Raw genomic sequence first — 13,423 nt, forward strand, 5'->3', positions numbered from 1 at the left:
GACTTCTTATGCCGGAAGTCTTCGGCTGCCAATGCTGATTATTTATCAAAATTTAGGCAGTGGCGGGGATCGAACCCGGGACCGAAGACGTTTTGATTATGAATCAAAGACACTACCCCTCTTTTTTTTTATTCTCCTTTTGCTCGCTTTTGTTCGTTGCATCTGCTCGGGGCGGATGTCGTAAGACATCCGTTTAAGTTCGTTGATGATCGATTAACTCAGTTTTTTATTACAGAGGGCCCGTAACGCTCTGACCGAACACGCTGAGCTACCGTGCCGGGTATCCCTAGACCACGGGTAGAACTGTTTATTCATTTAGGTTGTGCAACAAGGTTATCACGAAAACAATTATTCGACTGGATGTGCAGATGCGTGATGGTGCTGAAACTCGCAGTCTCGTCACAGAGTAACAGTGACTCAGCTGCGCGGGAGCCACGACCTTAGTGCCTGGGACGAAAACACGTCTAGTGACAACAGTTACGCAAGCACAGGCGGCCGCAGCTTATAAGCGACTGCGCGCGGGGGGTCCTGCAGTGCATCACGGGCAGCCATGGTGAAGGCGCGCAAGATCGTGATCGGCCGCGTATTCCAGGGGGAGCCCCGGATAGAGGACTTCCGCATCCAGGAGGAAGAGCTGCCGCCTCTCCGCGATGGGCAGATTCTCGTTGAGGCCGTCTACATCAGCGTCGATCCGTACCAGAGGGCGCTTAAAGACAAGCACCAAGTCGGCAGCACCATGATTGGATCCCAGGTAAAGTTTCTGTGCTACACCTTACTGCTAACCCATTGAAAATAATACGCACTGATTGTCAGAGACTGCAATGTCTCTGACACATCATTACAAGAACGCTGTATGCAAGAAACACACACACACGTAAATAGAATCACTAACTTTCTATCGGGCTATCACGGCTTCTGTATACCACTGAAAGCAAAATAAAGAAGATGTGGTGTGTTGAAGTCGATGAATCTGTTATAGCTACTTGCTTCGTAATTGCTTGGCTGATTTGCGGGAGGCGACCAAACAGCGATATAATCGATCCCATCGGGTTACGGAAGGAGGGAGAAGGAAGTCGGCCGTACCCTATCAAAGGAACCATCCCGGCATTTGCCTGAAGTGATTTAGGAAAATCACGGAAATCCTAAATCAGGATGGCCGGACGCGGGTTTGAACCGACGTCCTCCCGAATGTGAGTCTGGTGTGCTAGCCACTAAGTAACCTCTCTTGGGTTCGTAACAAGGACTGTTTACTTTTGAGCAGTGGCAGAGTCAAAAGTTTTGCAGAATTGTTGAGTGTAAGTGACCATAATTTGTTATAAAGTAAAGACAGAAATCTTTTTAGACATTGTAGCAGATATTTCACTTAAATATTTTTCCTGCTGATTTATTTAATTTGATGATAAACGATGATGAGTGAGAATAATATTAATAGCTGTGTATCACAATTAAGTGGTCTAGTTGAAATGATTTCGTAGAAACTAAAATACTTTGTATGTTACTATTTCAAAGTATTATGTGACAAGTAATTAATTTTTTTGTTTATGGTATTTTGTACCTGAGTCAGCAAAAACGATTCTGTCGTGAATTGTATGTCTTATATCCTTATGTCGTTAAGTTAAATTAATTCATTTGTTAATGTCATTTTTTGTTCATCAGAACCATACAGTTCATTGGTATTTTCCTACGTCTACTAAGTGTCCATATATATATATCTTGCAATCAAAACGCCCGTGGTCCCGCGTTCAAACAACGCCGCTGCCCACGGTGTGGGAAACTGTCAGCCACTGCGTTAAAGACACATAAAGTGCACGCACAGGACATGTGGTCTGTAAACTGAAAAAAGTGTCATGATCTCAACAGTTAAACATTAGATATAGAGAATACAAATCTTAGCGACCAGCCTAGCAGGTGAATCGCTGCTCTCTATACACGAAGCAACGCAATACTGCGTCATTATCACGCTTTCTGGCCACCTGTTACTTGTTGGGGTGGGGTGGTATACTGATCTTGCCTGCTCACTAAATTACGGCAGCGTGAGCCTTCATATACTGCGTGATAAAACGTGATCTGAAATGTGGCAAACGCCACATATTGTGTCTTTGTGTGTGTGAGGGGGGGGACGGGGGAGGCGGGGGGAGGTAATTGTAGCAGGTACAAATGGATGTAGCACGTAGGTTGCAGTAGTTGCGCTGACATGAAGAGATATGTACAGGGTAGACTCTCATGGACAGCTGCATCAAATCATACTTCCGACTGAGGACCACAACAATAATGGACCACTAAATACACAAAGGAATTACAAACTTTGGCTGCGAAGGGGGAATTTATTGAAATCGATTGGCGAACAGTGATTGGAACGCGGGCCTTCAACTTACTAGGCAGACTCTCCGACCACTGAGCCATCTGGACACAGGGCTCATTGCAGCTGTACGGGCTACCCTAGTATGCCTCCCGTCACACCCAAATTCTCAGCCTACCCACACAGTACAAATACAGTGTCCCATCCCAATTATCCTCACTACTCGTGGCATTTCACCGATTCCCGTAAGCTGTACATCTGCACTGAAGAGGCCATTGGCAATATCGCCTTAATTTCTTCCGTAGATGTCTGAAAGGACAGGCACAGTTTTCGATCCAGCAGCCATTACGTGTTAATACACAAAGAAATTGCAGATCTTGGCTGCGACCACGATATTGATTGACATCAATGTAAAAATTTGAAAATTTGTAACGGGTTGGGATTCGAAACTGGGTCACGAGCTTACTAAGTTACATTTGTAGTGCGTGGATAAGTTGAGAATTTGGATCTGACGGTAGGCGTGTTAGGGTAGCCCGTGCAGTTGCGCTGACCAATGTGGCCGGAAGGTGTAAAGGTCAAAGCATCCGTCCAGTAAGCTGAGAACCAGCTTTCGAGTCCCGGTCTAGCACAAATTTTCAACTTTCCCCATCGATTTGAGTTAATGCCTTCTCGCAGCCAGGTCTGTGATTTCTTTGTGTATTAATTCGTAATGGCTGCTGGATCAAATATGGTGTCTGCTCTTTCGGGTATCATTGAAAGAACAGACATCACATACAGTCCACTAAATCTTTGTAGTACAGTCAGGCTTCATTTTACCATAAACCACAGTTCGACTTAAAGGTTACGAATGTAGAACGGAAAATATCAGGCCTTGCAGAGAATCGTGTCAATCGCTGCCAACAGGTGGCCCGCATCGTGGAGAGCCGTGCCGCGGGCTTCCCCGTGGGGCGGCACGTGGTGGGCTACTGGGGCTGGCGCGACCGCACCGTGGCCGACGTGGGGCCGGACACACCCTACCTGCTGTCGCCGCCCATGCTGGTGCCGGACCTGGGGCGGCTGCCGCTCTCCCTGTCCCTCGGAGTGCTGGGCATGCCCGGCATCACTGCCTACTTCGGCTTCCTGGAGATCTGCCACCCCAAACCGGGAGAGATTGCCGTGGTCAGCGGGGCAGCAGGCGCTGTGGGCTCCATAGTGGGACAGATAGCACGTCTCGAGGGGTGCACCGTTATTGGCTTCGCTGGATCAGACGCTAAGGTAAGACAGTATTTCCATTTTGGATTTCGGCACTTATAACCCGTTAGAAGCTATCACAAAATGGTCTCATCAACTCTGTGACACTTGTTCGGGTTCCTATATAGTCAAGAGATGTACGAAGTAGAAATGAAAGGAAAGTGCGGTTAATCTGCAGAGGACTCTGCATATAGGACACTAACGCGACCTATTCTTGAGTACTGCTCGGGTGTTTGGGATCCATATCAGGTCGTATTAAAGGAAGACATCAAAGCAATTTTAAGGCGGACTGTTAGATTTGTTACTGATAGGTTCGACTGGTAGTGTTACGGACATGCTACAGGAACTCAAATAGGAATCCCTGAAGTAAGGTTACATTCTTTTCGAGGAACAGTATTGAGAAATTTTAGAGAACCGGCATTTGGAGCTGACTGCTGAACGATTCTACTTCTTACAGCATACACTGAGCGTAAGGACGACGAAGATAAGATACGAGAAATCAGGGCTCATACAGAGGCTTATAGACAGTCGTTTTACCCTCGCTCTATTTGTAAATGGAACAGGGAAGGGAATGACTAGCAGTGGTACTTACGGCGGATTGCGGAGTGTCTAGATGCAGGTGTAGAGCGTACACTGACTGACGAAAAAAAGTGAAGCATCCAGAAGGACTGGTGGATATCACCGTAACTTTGTACACGTACACGCTGTTGTCGGGTATGTAACTGATGAGAGCTGCTTTTCTCTTTGACAGGCAAAGCATCCATTTGACAGCATTCGTGACGCTTATGTTTCGTGTTGTTACCAGGCCAGGTATTGTATAAAACAGAATCAGATGACGAGTGAAGGACATAGAGATGTAAAGTACATGTATGAGACAGCGTTATCAGCACCTGACAGATGTCGGTGTAGATATGTGTGCCTGAAAGGAGCCTCTTTGTGGGTCTCCGTATGTCGGGCTGGTCGAATGAGGTAATATTTGGGTTTGTGGGGTTTTCGGATGTGACAGTGGCTTAATGTTGGACTAAATGTAAACGTGAGCTCAGCCACTCTCATTGTGAAGATGCTGGTTTACAATATCTGACCACTATAACGGGGGAATGCCGCACTGTGCACCAACCACATCATAATCCCTTCACATCTTCGCCTAGCATCTGAGACCAAGTAATGGACTCCCTGCGACATTCTGTATCATCCTGCACCATTGGTTGGAGATTACCAACAGCCAGACTAGGCAGTTACCGTCTCACGCATGCCCTGACGTTAAGACCACAACACGAACGGATACGTTTGGAATGGCTCCTCGGCTGCGAAGCGTAGTCTGCTGAATGGTATTCCAATCTGTTCAGCAGTGAATCGCGGTTCTGATCTACCCCGGACGAGCATCATTGGCGTTAATGGCGGAGAGGTTCCATTCTTCTGATGTTATGGAGAGGCCTTGCAGTGTTACTTGTGATGTCATGGTGTGGCGAGCCATCGCGTGTGACTACAGATCATGCCTGATATTGATTGAGGGAACTTCGGCGGGACAGTGGTATGTCAAAGACATCATACGTCGTTGTATGCTACCTCTCATCCTATAGTATTGTGGTGCCAAATTTCAACAGCACAGTGCCCGTTCAATCATGGTATGTGTCTCTATGAACGTCAATGTGATTCTGAGGTATGCCCATGACCAGCGCGATTTCCTAATCTGTCCCTGACAGAACATTTGGGGAACTAGCTCAAAGGTCAACATCGCCATAGCGCGAGAATCAAGGATAACAAGGACCAGTTAAAAGGAGATTGTGGGCAAGCTTGCCTCAGGGAACGATGCAACGATTTTATGACACACTACTCAACTGAAACAGTGCTCGCTTCTAAGCTGAAGGGGGGAGGGAGGGGGGGGGAAGGAGAGAGAGGAAAGTTTCAAAGTCATACTAATAAGTAGGCTCATACAGCCAAGTTATTCGTAGAGCTGAGTCGATTTTTTAATCGCTTAAATAATATCACATACTTTCTCAGCGCGTGAAGTTACGTTTCGTTTCTTTCTCTCCTTCTGGATGCTTGTCACAGTGTGTGTGTGCATTGACTACAATATTTAAGTTGACGTACGGTGTTCAGTGCAACATTCTTGGCTGTTTGTGTGGTGTGTCACATATACAGAACTGTATTGAGTGATTGGCTGCTATAAGGAATGCTAGGAGGGTGAAGCCTTCGATCTGTACTCGTATTATTGTCGGTAAAGACGTATATGAAAAACAGAAAAGAGAGTGAAACTCGGGATGCGTTCATAGTCACTTCTCTTCAGTGAACATGTACAGGACATCTATTTGATGAATGGATGATGATGAATTTCATACAGCATCTTCACTCCGTATTTTCGAATGAGAGATTTTAATAGCAAGTCAGGGTATAAGGATAACATATGCTGGCTATAAATTGCACGCCACTCAAATTCTCTTTCTTATTCACTTTGTTAATAGTCTAACTTGAAGTTTGCAAATCGTTTTTCACCACAAAGGTGCTAGCCAGCTACCGCCTGCTCGACTACTGATGTCTCAAGACCCTTACCGGCATGTCATTGTAAGGCTGTCGTATCAAATATGTACAAAACTGTTGTTTATATTCATTGCAGGCTTTACTAAAATGCTCTACAAAACAGAAATATAATACTGAATGAGATGCAGATAGTGACACAGAAATTTTTTCTGTACTAATCATCTGGTGTCTGGTTGCACAATCGCACTATTCCCATATCATGTGTAACTTGCTTTCATCTAAAGTTTGGGAAATGTTCTCGGTGGTTTGTAACGGGTTTGTGATGGATGATACAGCAGAATTATTTTCATCGGCCTCTCGTATTTCGCAAGCAGAGCCAATTTCATGTAGCAAATATCCTGTAAAAAAGCTGTTTTTAATATATCAATGTTTAAAACATCATGTAACTATGACAACGCACAGTCGGTAAAAGTATCATGAGTCGCGAAAACGGTATGTGTATTATGACTAGACCACGGATTTTTAGGTCGCAAAAAAGTGTGTTTTAGGCACCTAAAATAGGCTCCTTCAGTAGTTCATTTAGGCTATATTAAACCTAAAACGGGCTCTAATAAAAATGATGCAGAGAAAATAAAAATAAATTAAAATACACAGTGTTGACAGTACGAACATCTTATTCGTCATTAAAACAAGGAGAATGAATATTTACACAGTTACAGAGCACAGCAATCTACAACATTAATGAAGAACATAACTCCAAATATTTTTGAGCTCCTGCAACATAAATATCTCCGTAAAAAAGATGTGGCAATGGTTTAATTAATAAATTCGTAGTTTCACATATTCTGACCATAGTTGGCTTCACAATAAATAACCAAAATCTTTTCTAGGTTTTCTAGTGAAAAACTGTGGCGCTTCTCAGTCAGAATCAATTTATACGCTGAAAAAGAACTTCTACATCAACAGATGTGACAGGAGTGTACTTCATTTTCTGCACATGTTGGACAGGAATGCTGCAGTCAGGAGTGCTGGATTTTCCACTAAGTATGTCGGCAGCTGCACACAACTCCTTCAGGCCAGTGTTCTGCAAAACCGTTTGCACTTTTGCCCGTCTTTTTCCCCTACTTCACCTGGCGCTTCATTAATTTTCATTTTGACTTCTTCAAGCAAAGAAATATTGTCGTAGATAGGTCTCCCTGAGCCTTCTAATTGTGAAATTATTCTTGCCATAAATGTGTAGTGGGCCCTGATGTAAGATAAGTCCCGTTTTAAAGAACAATCTTTGAGTAACTCCATTGCTGCAGTTACGCATGCAGCATCCTCCGGTATATTTTCAACCATCTTCTGGACAGCTGAGAGATGCGTACTGTAGTATTCTGCTGCTATCAGCCACGTGCCCCAGCGGGTGACAACAGGCTCTGGCGGCAATGGGACATCTGGAAGCAGTTCTTTGAATGCCTGTATTCTTGATGGTGCCTTAACAAAAATTTTCTTCACCTTCGATATTACTTTATTTACTTTAGGAAATTGTAGTCCTACTTGCTCTGCTATGCGGTTGATCCCATGCACTACACAAGTTACGTGCAGCATCAATGGGTAGAATACTTTTAATAGTTGAAACGCTGCTATCATATATGCAGCAGCATCAGTGACGGCCAGAAGCACCTTATTCTCATCCACTCCGTTTGGGTATAGCACCTTAAGCCCATTGTTCACAAACTGAGCTGTTGTTTGTTGGTTAGTTTTTGCAAGCTGTTTTGAGTAAATCAAACGAGCCCTGGATGGAGCATCTGGATCTAGCTTGCCAATAATCAGGTTTGCAATGTAACGGCCAAGACTGTCAGTAGTTTCATCCACAGAAATCCATATACAAGATTCTCCAACATCTTCTCGGATTCTGTGCAACGCAGCATTGTAAGCTGAATCCACATAATTCTTACGTAAAGTGGACTCTGCAGGAATAGACTGATGGCAGCACTTCCCAAGAAAACCTCTGAAAATAGGGTTCTCTAGTTTCCGAAAGGGGATGTTTGCTGCCGCAAATGCATTACACAAATCACTGCAGAACTTGTTTTTTCGGAGGAGTCACCAGATTTATTGGTTAAAAGAGTTTGCTTCAATTTTGACTTTCGTTCAACATTAGCTTTATGTGCGATTCCATCTTCATGCTGAGTTAAGTGAGATTTTTTAACACTCGAAACCTAATACGAGAGAAAAGGGAAATGCAGTTTAGAATCGCATATAAAGAGTATTTCGTATTACTAAAGGATAGAAATAAAAAAGAATCCTAAGTGACAGGAAAATAAGAAGTCTAAGAAAAACATCAACTAATCTATAAAATTTGGTATTAACAGGGATAGTGATATAAAAAAATAAAAAAATACCGAAGTGTTAGGCAAATACGAAGCATGGGCGCATATCAACTAGCCACCTTGCTGCACGCTGGGCAGAAAATATTTTTTTTCCATCTGTCGTATAGTGTGGAAAAACTTGGAGCCACTGTATTATACGATGAAATAGGCACTTTTTAGGATATTAAAGCCGAAATAGGCAAAAATAGGCACTAACGTCGAAATAGACTTTTTTAGGTCCTATAGAATTAACGCTATTAAGTGAAAATAGTCATGAAACGCATAAGTACAAACTTTTATGCAAATAGGAACTCAGGAACAAAATAGGTTTTTACCTAAAATCCGCGGTCTAATTATGACCATTCTGGAGTTAGTTAATACCGCAGTTAACGACACAGGACACGCATAAGCACCTACTCAATAAATCACAATCGTTTATCTCAGTCATTTCGACCTGTGTATGGAACAAAGAACGTATCTTTCAGGAAATTGATTGATGATCAAACATTTCTTGGGCCCTTGAATTTCCGAAATTATTTTTCTGTATGCTCTTCCCGAGAACGCTTGCTACTCCTTATCCTAATTTTGTTTCTAAATGTTCTTTTACATACTAAGCGGAAATACGTTGTCAGATAACTGTGAATATGAGAACGGTGTCCCTCAAGCTAGAGATTTCGTTCATTCATGAAGTCTCAGCAACAATGCGTCATGTCCGGAACCGTAAAGCCACGATGGAGGCAGGCAGTATCGGGCGTCGCCGGATTCGGTATTAGGTCCTATACTCTTTTCATTGTATATCAATGATGAGTCGTCAGTTTTGTCCTAATGCAAATACCGTGTGTATTGTATATAAATGCAAAACCAATAAACCCGAAAACAGCTATCGAGCTCCTCAATACTAACTTGTGTAAATTATCAAAATGGGCGCAAAATACAGAGTTAAAGCTCAACCCATCCAAAACCCAAGCGGTACTGGTTGGTCATTCTAGGCTGATTAACCGGAAATATCGGGAATCCCTACAGTCTTTGATCCAAAATGGGAAAAATATCAACTTCTCTATCTCAGAAAAACGTCTACGAGTGAAAATAGATGAAAATCTAACCTGAAAAGAGCGCATAACTGCAATGTGCAAAAAGACATCACTATATCTCCGTGCCATACGAAAATATAAAAAGTTCTTCTCTCTTTACCTGAAAAAGAAGCTTGTGCAAACACCTATACTTCCAATTATTGACTTCAGCGATGTTATCCTGCAAGGTCTTGCTCAGGGAACGTCACGGCGCCTGGAAGTGGTTACGAATTCCTGTGTTCGCTATGTGTGTGATATTCTATTCTTTGATGGTATTTCACCATCATATGCACAGCTATCCCGGCTGCGTGCGGACAAGCGCAGAGATTTCCATACGGTCTATCTTCTCTGCTGTCTTATCAACGTCCACTGACCTTCATATCTCTCCTTGACCTTAATGCTCTTGTCTGAATGAAATAGCAGAAATACCCGTTGCCTAGAGAGCAAAATCCTTACTGATCCACTTCATAGTTCAGCCACTTTCTCGAAGTCCTTCTCAGTAGCAGGAACCCGACTCTCGAATAACCTTCATCATTATATTAGAGAACTAAATAACATCTCCAGCTTCAGAAGACTTAATGACACATCTACTAAAGCAAAAATAAGGATTACAATTGTCCCTGTACGTATTCGTTACCCTTGTACATCCTTCTTCCCAACTCGATATTAATCTTTTCCCTGTATTCTTAGCTAGTGCAATTTCCTTAAATATTTCAATGACGATATAATGTTCTCTATCTGGGGAAAGCGTTTGATCAAGTTTCACGAGAGATAAACTTGAGTCCTCTATTACCCCACATTCATATAAATTCCGTTCAGTTTAATATGCAGCTAGCAAAGAATCTTGTTGTTGCAGGTCATTGAATTATTATACCTCGCGGTAGAGAAAGCCAGAAAGAAAGAAAAAGGTAAAAGAAGTTTAGACTAACTATTGAGTGATATCTGCAAGTTATCTCTACTCAGTTTTGGAGAAGAAACACATTGCATTTAATTAGTTATAAAATGGTGTAAGATATCAATGTATTTCACTATTTCTGCAGGGGACTTCCAACGACATTGAGTTCATGGCAGGTCGAGTTGCTGCACTACTCCGTGCAAAAGGAGGTCCGACACGAGTAGAAGTTATCCGATGACTTTTGTCACCTCAGTACACATACACACATCCTGACAAATTCGTCATTAGAGTGACTTCGAAATCTGAGACTGAACTGCCATATCTCGGTTTACGTGGAACTATCAACAATATGAATAAAGCTTATCATCTTCCATGTTTGCAGTCAATAAATCTTTTCCTCGTCGACTGTCTTTTACCATTGTTTACAGTCGAAGTCTTCAATTACAGCCGACGTCATCATCGTCCGCCGCCCCCTTCCCCCTCCCCCGCATCACCCTTCCGCGCCTTTTTCTGTCGGTATCTGAAACTACTGCAGGTATTGTGATACGGTATTCACTCATAAACAGACTGATTGACTAGAAGAGTTTGTATGTATAATTTATTAAATTACCATTACGCCATAGAAGTCGTCCGGCCGCAGATATATAATACTCCGTGTGCGAAGCTGCGGTAGCGTCGCCAGTAGTGTAGTAAACATACAGCATGCAAATGTGATTTATATTAAAAGTTTTAACAATACGCAGCGCAAAGGAAAAGTGTTGGTCGTATTGTATTGGTAGGAAAGCTGGTCATTCGGAATGAGCTGGAAAAACGAGAGAAAAACGAAAACTTAATTATTTATACAACGTCAAAACTTGTTCTTGTAGTAAAATACACTGAAAAACCAAAGAAAATGGTACATCGGCCTAATATCGTGTAGAGCCACCGCGACCACGCAGAAGTGCCACAACACGACGTGGCATAGACTCGACTAATGTCTGAAGTTGTGCTGTAGGGAACTGACACCACGAATCCTGCAGGCTATCCACTAATTCGTAAGAGTACAAAGGAGCGGAGATCTCTTCTGAACAGAATGTTGCAAAGCATCCCGGATTTGCTCAATAATGTTCATGCCTGGGGCGGAACTGTTTAAACTCAGAAGAGTGCTCCTGGAGCCACTCTGTAGCAATTCTGGACGAGTCGGGTGTCGCCTTGTCCTGCTGGAATTGCCCAGTCCGTCGGAATGCGCAATGGACATGAATAGATGCAGGTGATCGGACAGGATGTTTACGTACGCGTCACCTGTCAGAGTCGTATCTAGACGTACCAGAGGTCCCATGTCACTCCAACTGCACACGCCCCACACCATTACAGAGCCTCCAGTACAGTCCCCTGCTGACATGCAGGGTCGATGGATCTATGACGTTGTCCCCATACCCGTACACGTCCATCCGCTCGATACAATTTGAAACGAGACTCGTCCCACCAGGCAACATGTTTCCAGTCATCAGCAGTCGAATGTCAGTGTTGACCGGCCCAGGCGAGGCGTAAAGCTTTGTCTGGTAGTCATCAACAGTACACGAGTGGGCCTTTGATTCCGAAAGCCCATATCGATGATGTTTCGATAACACCACGTTCAAACTCACCTAAATCTTGATAACCTGCCATTGTAGCAGCAGTAACTGATCTAACAACTGCGCCAGACACTGGTTGTCTTACATAGGCGCTGCCGACCGCACCGCCGTATTCTGCCTGTTTACATATCCCTGTATTTGAATACACATGCATGTACCAGTTTCTATGGCGCTTGAGTGTGAATGGCCTCTCTTTTGCAGGTGAAGTGGCTGAAAGAGGAGCTGGGCTTCCACCACGCGTTCAACTACAAGACGACGGACGCCAAAGAGGCGCTGAAGCGGGTGGCGCCCGACGGCGTCGACGTCTACTTCGACAACGTGGGCGGCGAGCTGAGCAGCGCGGTCATCAACAGCATGCGCATGTGGGGCCGCGTCTCCATCTGCGGCGCCATCACTGGCTACAACTCGGCCGACCTCCCGAAGGCGACCATCGTCCAGCACGCGGCCGTCTTCAGGCAGCTCCGCTTGGAGGGATTCATGTACAGCCGGTGGCACGACCGCTGGGATGAGGGCATCTCGCAGCTCGCGCAGTGGATCAGGGAGGGGAAGATCAAGTACCACGAGACTGTCACCGACGGCTTCCAGAACACTCCCAAGGCGTTTGTCGGTATGCTGCAAGGCGAGAATCTTGGCAAAGCTGTTGTCAAAGTGTGATGGGCGTCGGCGTACCGGACTAGGGGGGCATTAGCAGAAGCACAGACAATTTGTCGCTGCATCCTGTACAGTAAACTACAAGAGATAGTAGGTTCTTCACTGTGACATAACATTCTTCTGTGAATTATGTTTGTCGTTTTAGATTCTCAACTAGATTTTACACCATGACTCCAATTCACATAAGCAAATAAAAATTAATGTAATAGAAACACTTTTGTCTGTTGTGTCCATTATTTAACAATACACCAATTACCACACGTGAGCGTGAAACTACGGAAAACGTCCAGGTATCTGCTTAATGAGTTCGTTTCATGTAGTGTTACTTCAAAATCTCTCAATAACAGCGCCGTTGGAGGCAGGCAATTCCTTCTTCTGTGAACTGTGCAAGTACTGCAGTGTGGACTCTAATGTAACTCTGGCTATTTTTCGAGCTATTGTGGACGTCGTCCTCCTTCAGCGTATACCAGATTAGGTATACGTTTTCCACTATTTTTCTTCACGTTAATGACAGGATAGAAAACTGTCTAGGTTAACATAATTGTGAAATAGCTGAGTCCCATGATGACTTTCTAATGGACGAAACTTTCGTATAGTTAGGACACGACACTCATGGAGCACCCACTTGTCGCTAACCAGGTCATCGAAATAAGAATATTGTATGCGCTTACGTCAGATTATGCTAACACAAACTATGTATGCAACTGTTTCTACTACAGTAAATATGACCAAGAAAAAACAAAATACTTTATATTTACGATACTTTATTCTTCTATTAACACCCAATCACAAATACAACCGAGTCTCGTTAAAAATATGCAATACATTCCTCGAAT

General features: G+C 43.7%; 1 protein-coding gene across 1 annotated transcript; it reads left to right on the forward strand.

Annotated features, from left to right (window-relative positions):
* The first annotated feature begins 512 nt into the window (after positions 1-512).
* LOC126198611 (prostaglandin reductase 1-like) lies at positions 513-13,004 on the forward strand. The gene is made up of 3 exons (XM_049935063.1): positions 513-751; positions 3,203-3,553; positions 12,138-13,004. The coding sequence occupies exons 1-3, from the start codon at positions 551-553 to the stop codon at positions 12,588-12,590; spliced, it is 1,005 nt and encodes a 334-aa protein (XP_049791020.1). The 5' UTR covers positions 513-550; the 3' UTR covers positions 12,591-13,004.
* The last annotated feature ends 419 nt before the right edge of the window (positions 13,005-13,423 follow it).

Source organism: Schistocerca nitens, chromosome 8, assembly GCF_023898315.1.
Source record: "Schistocerca nitens isolate TAMUIC-IGC-003100 chromosome 8, iqSchNite1.1, whole genome shotgun sequence".
In the NCBI taxonomy this organism is placed as follows: domain Eukaryota; kingdom Metazoa; phylum Arthropoda; class Insecta; order Orthoptera; family Acrididae; genus Schistocerca; species Schistocerca nitens.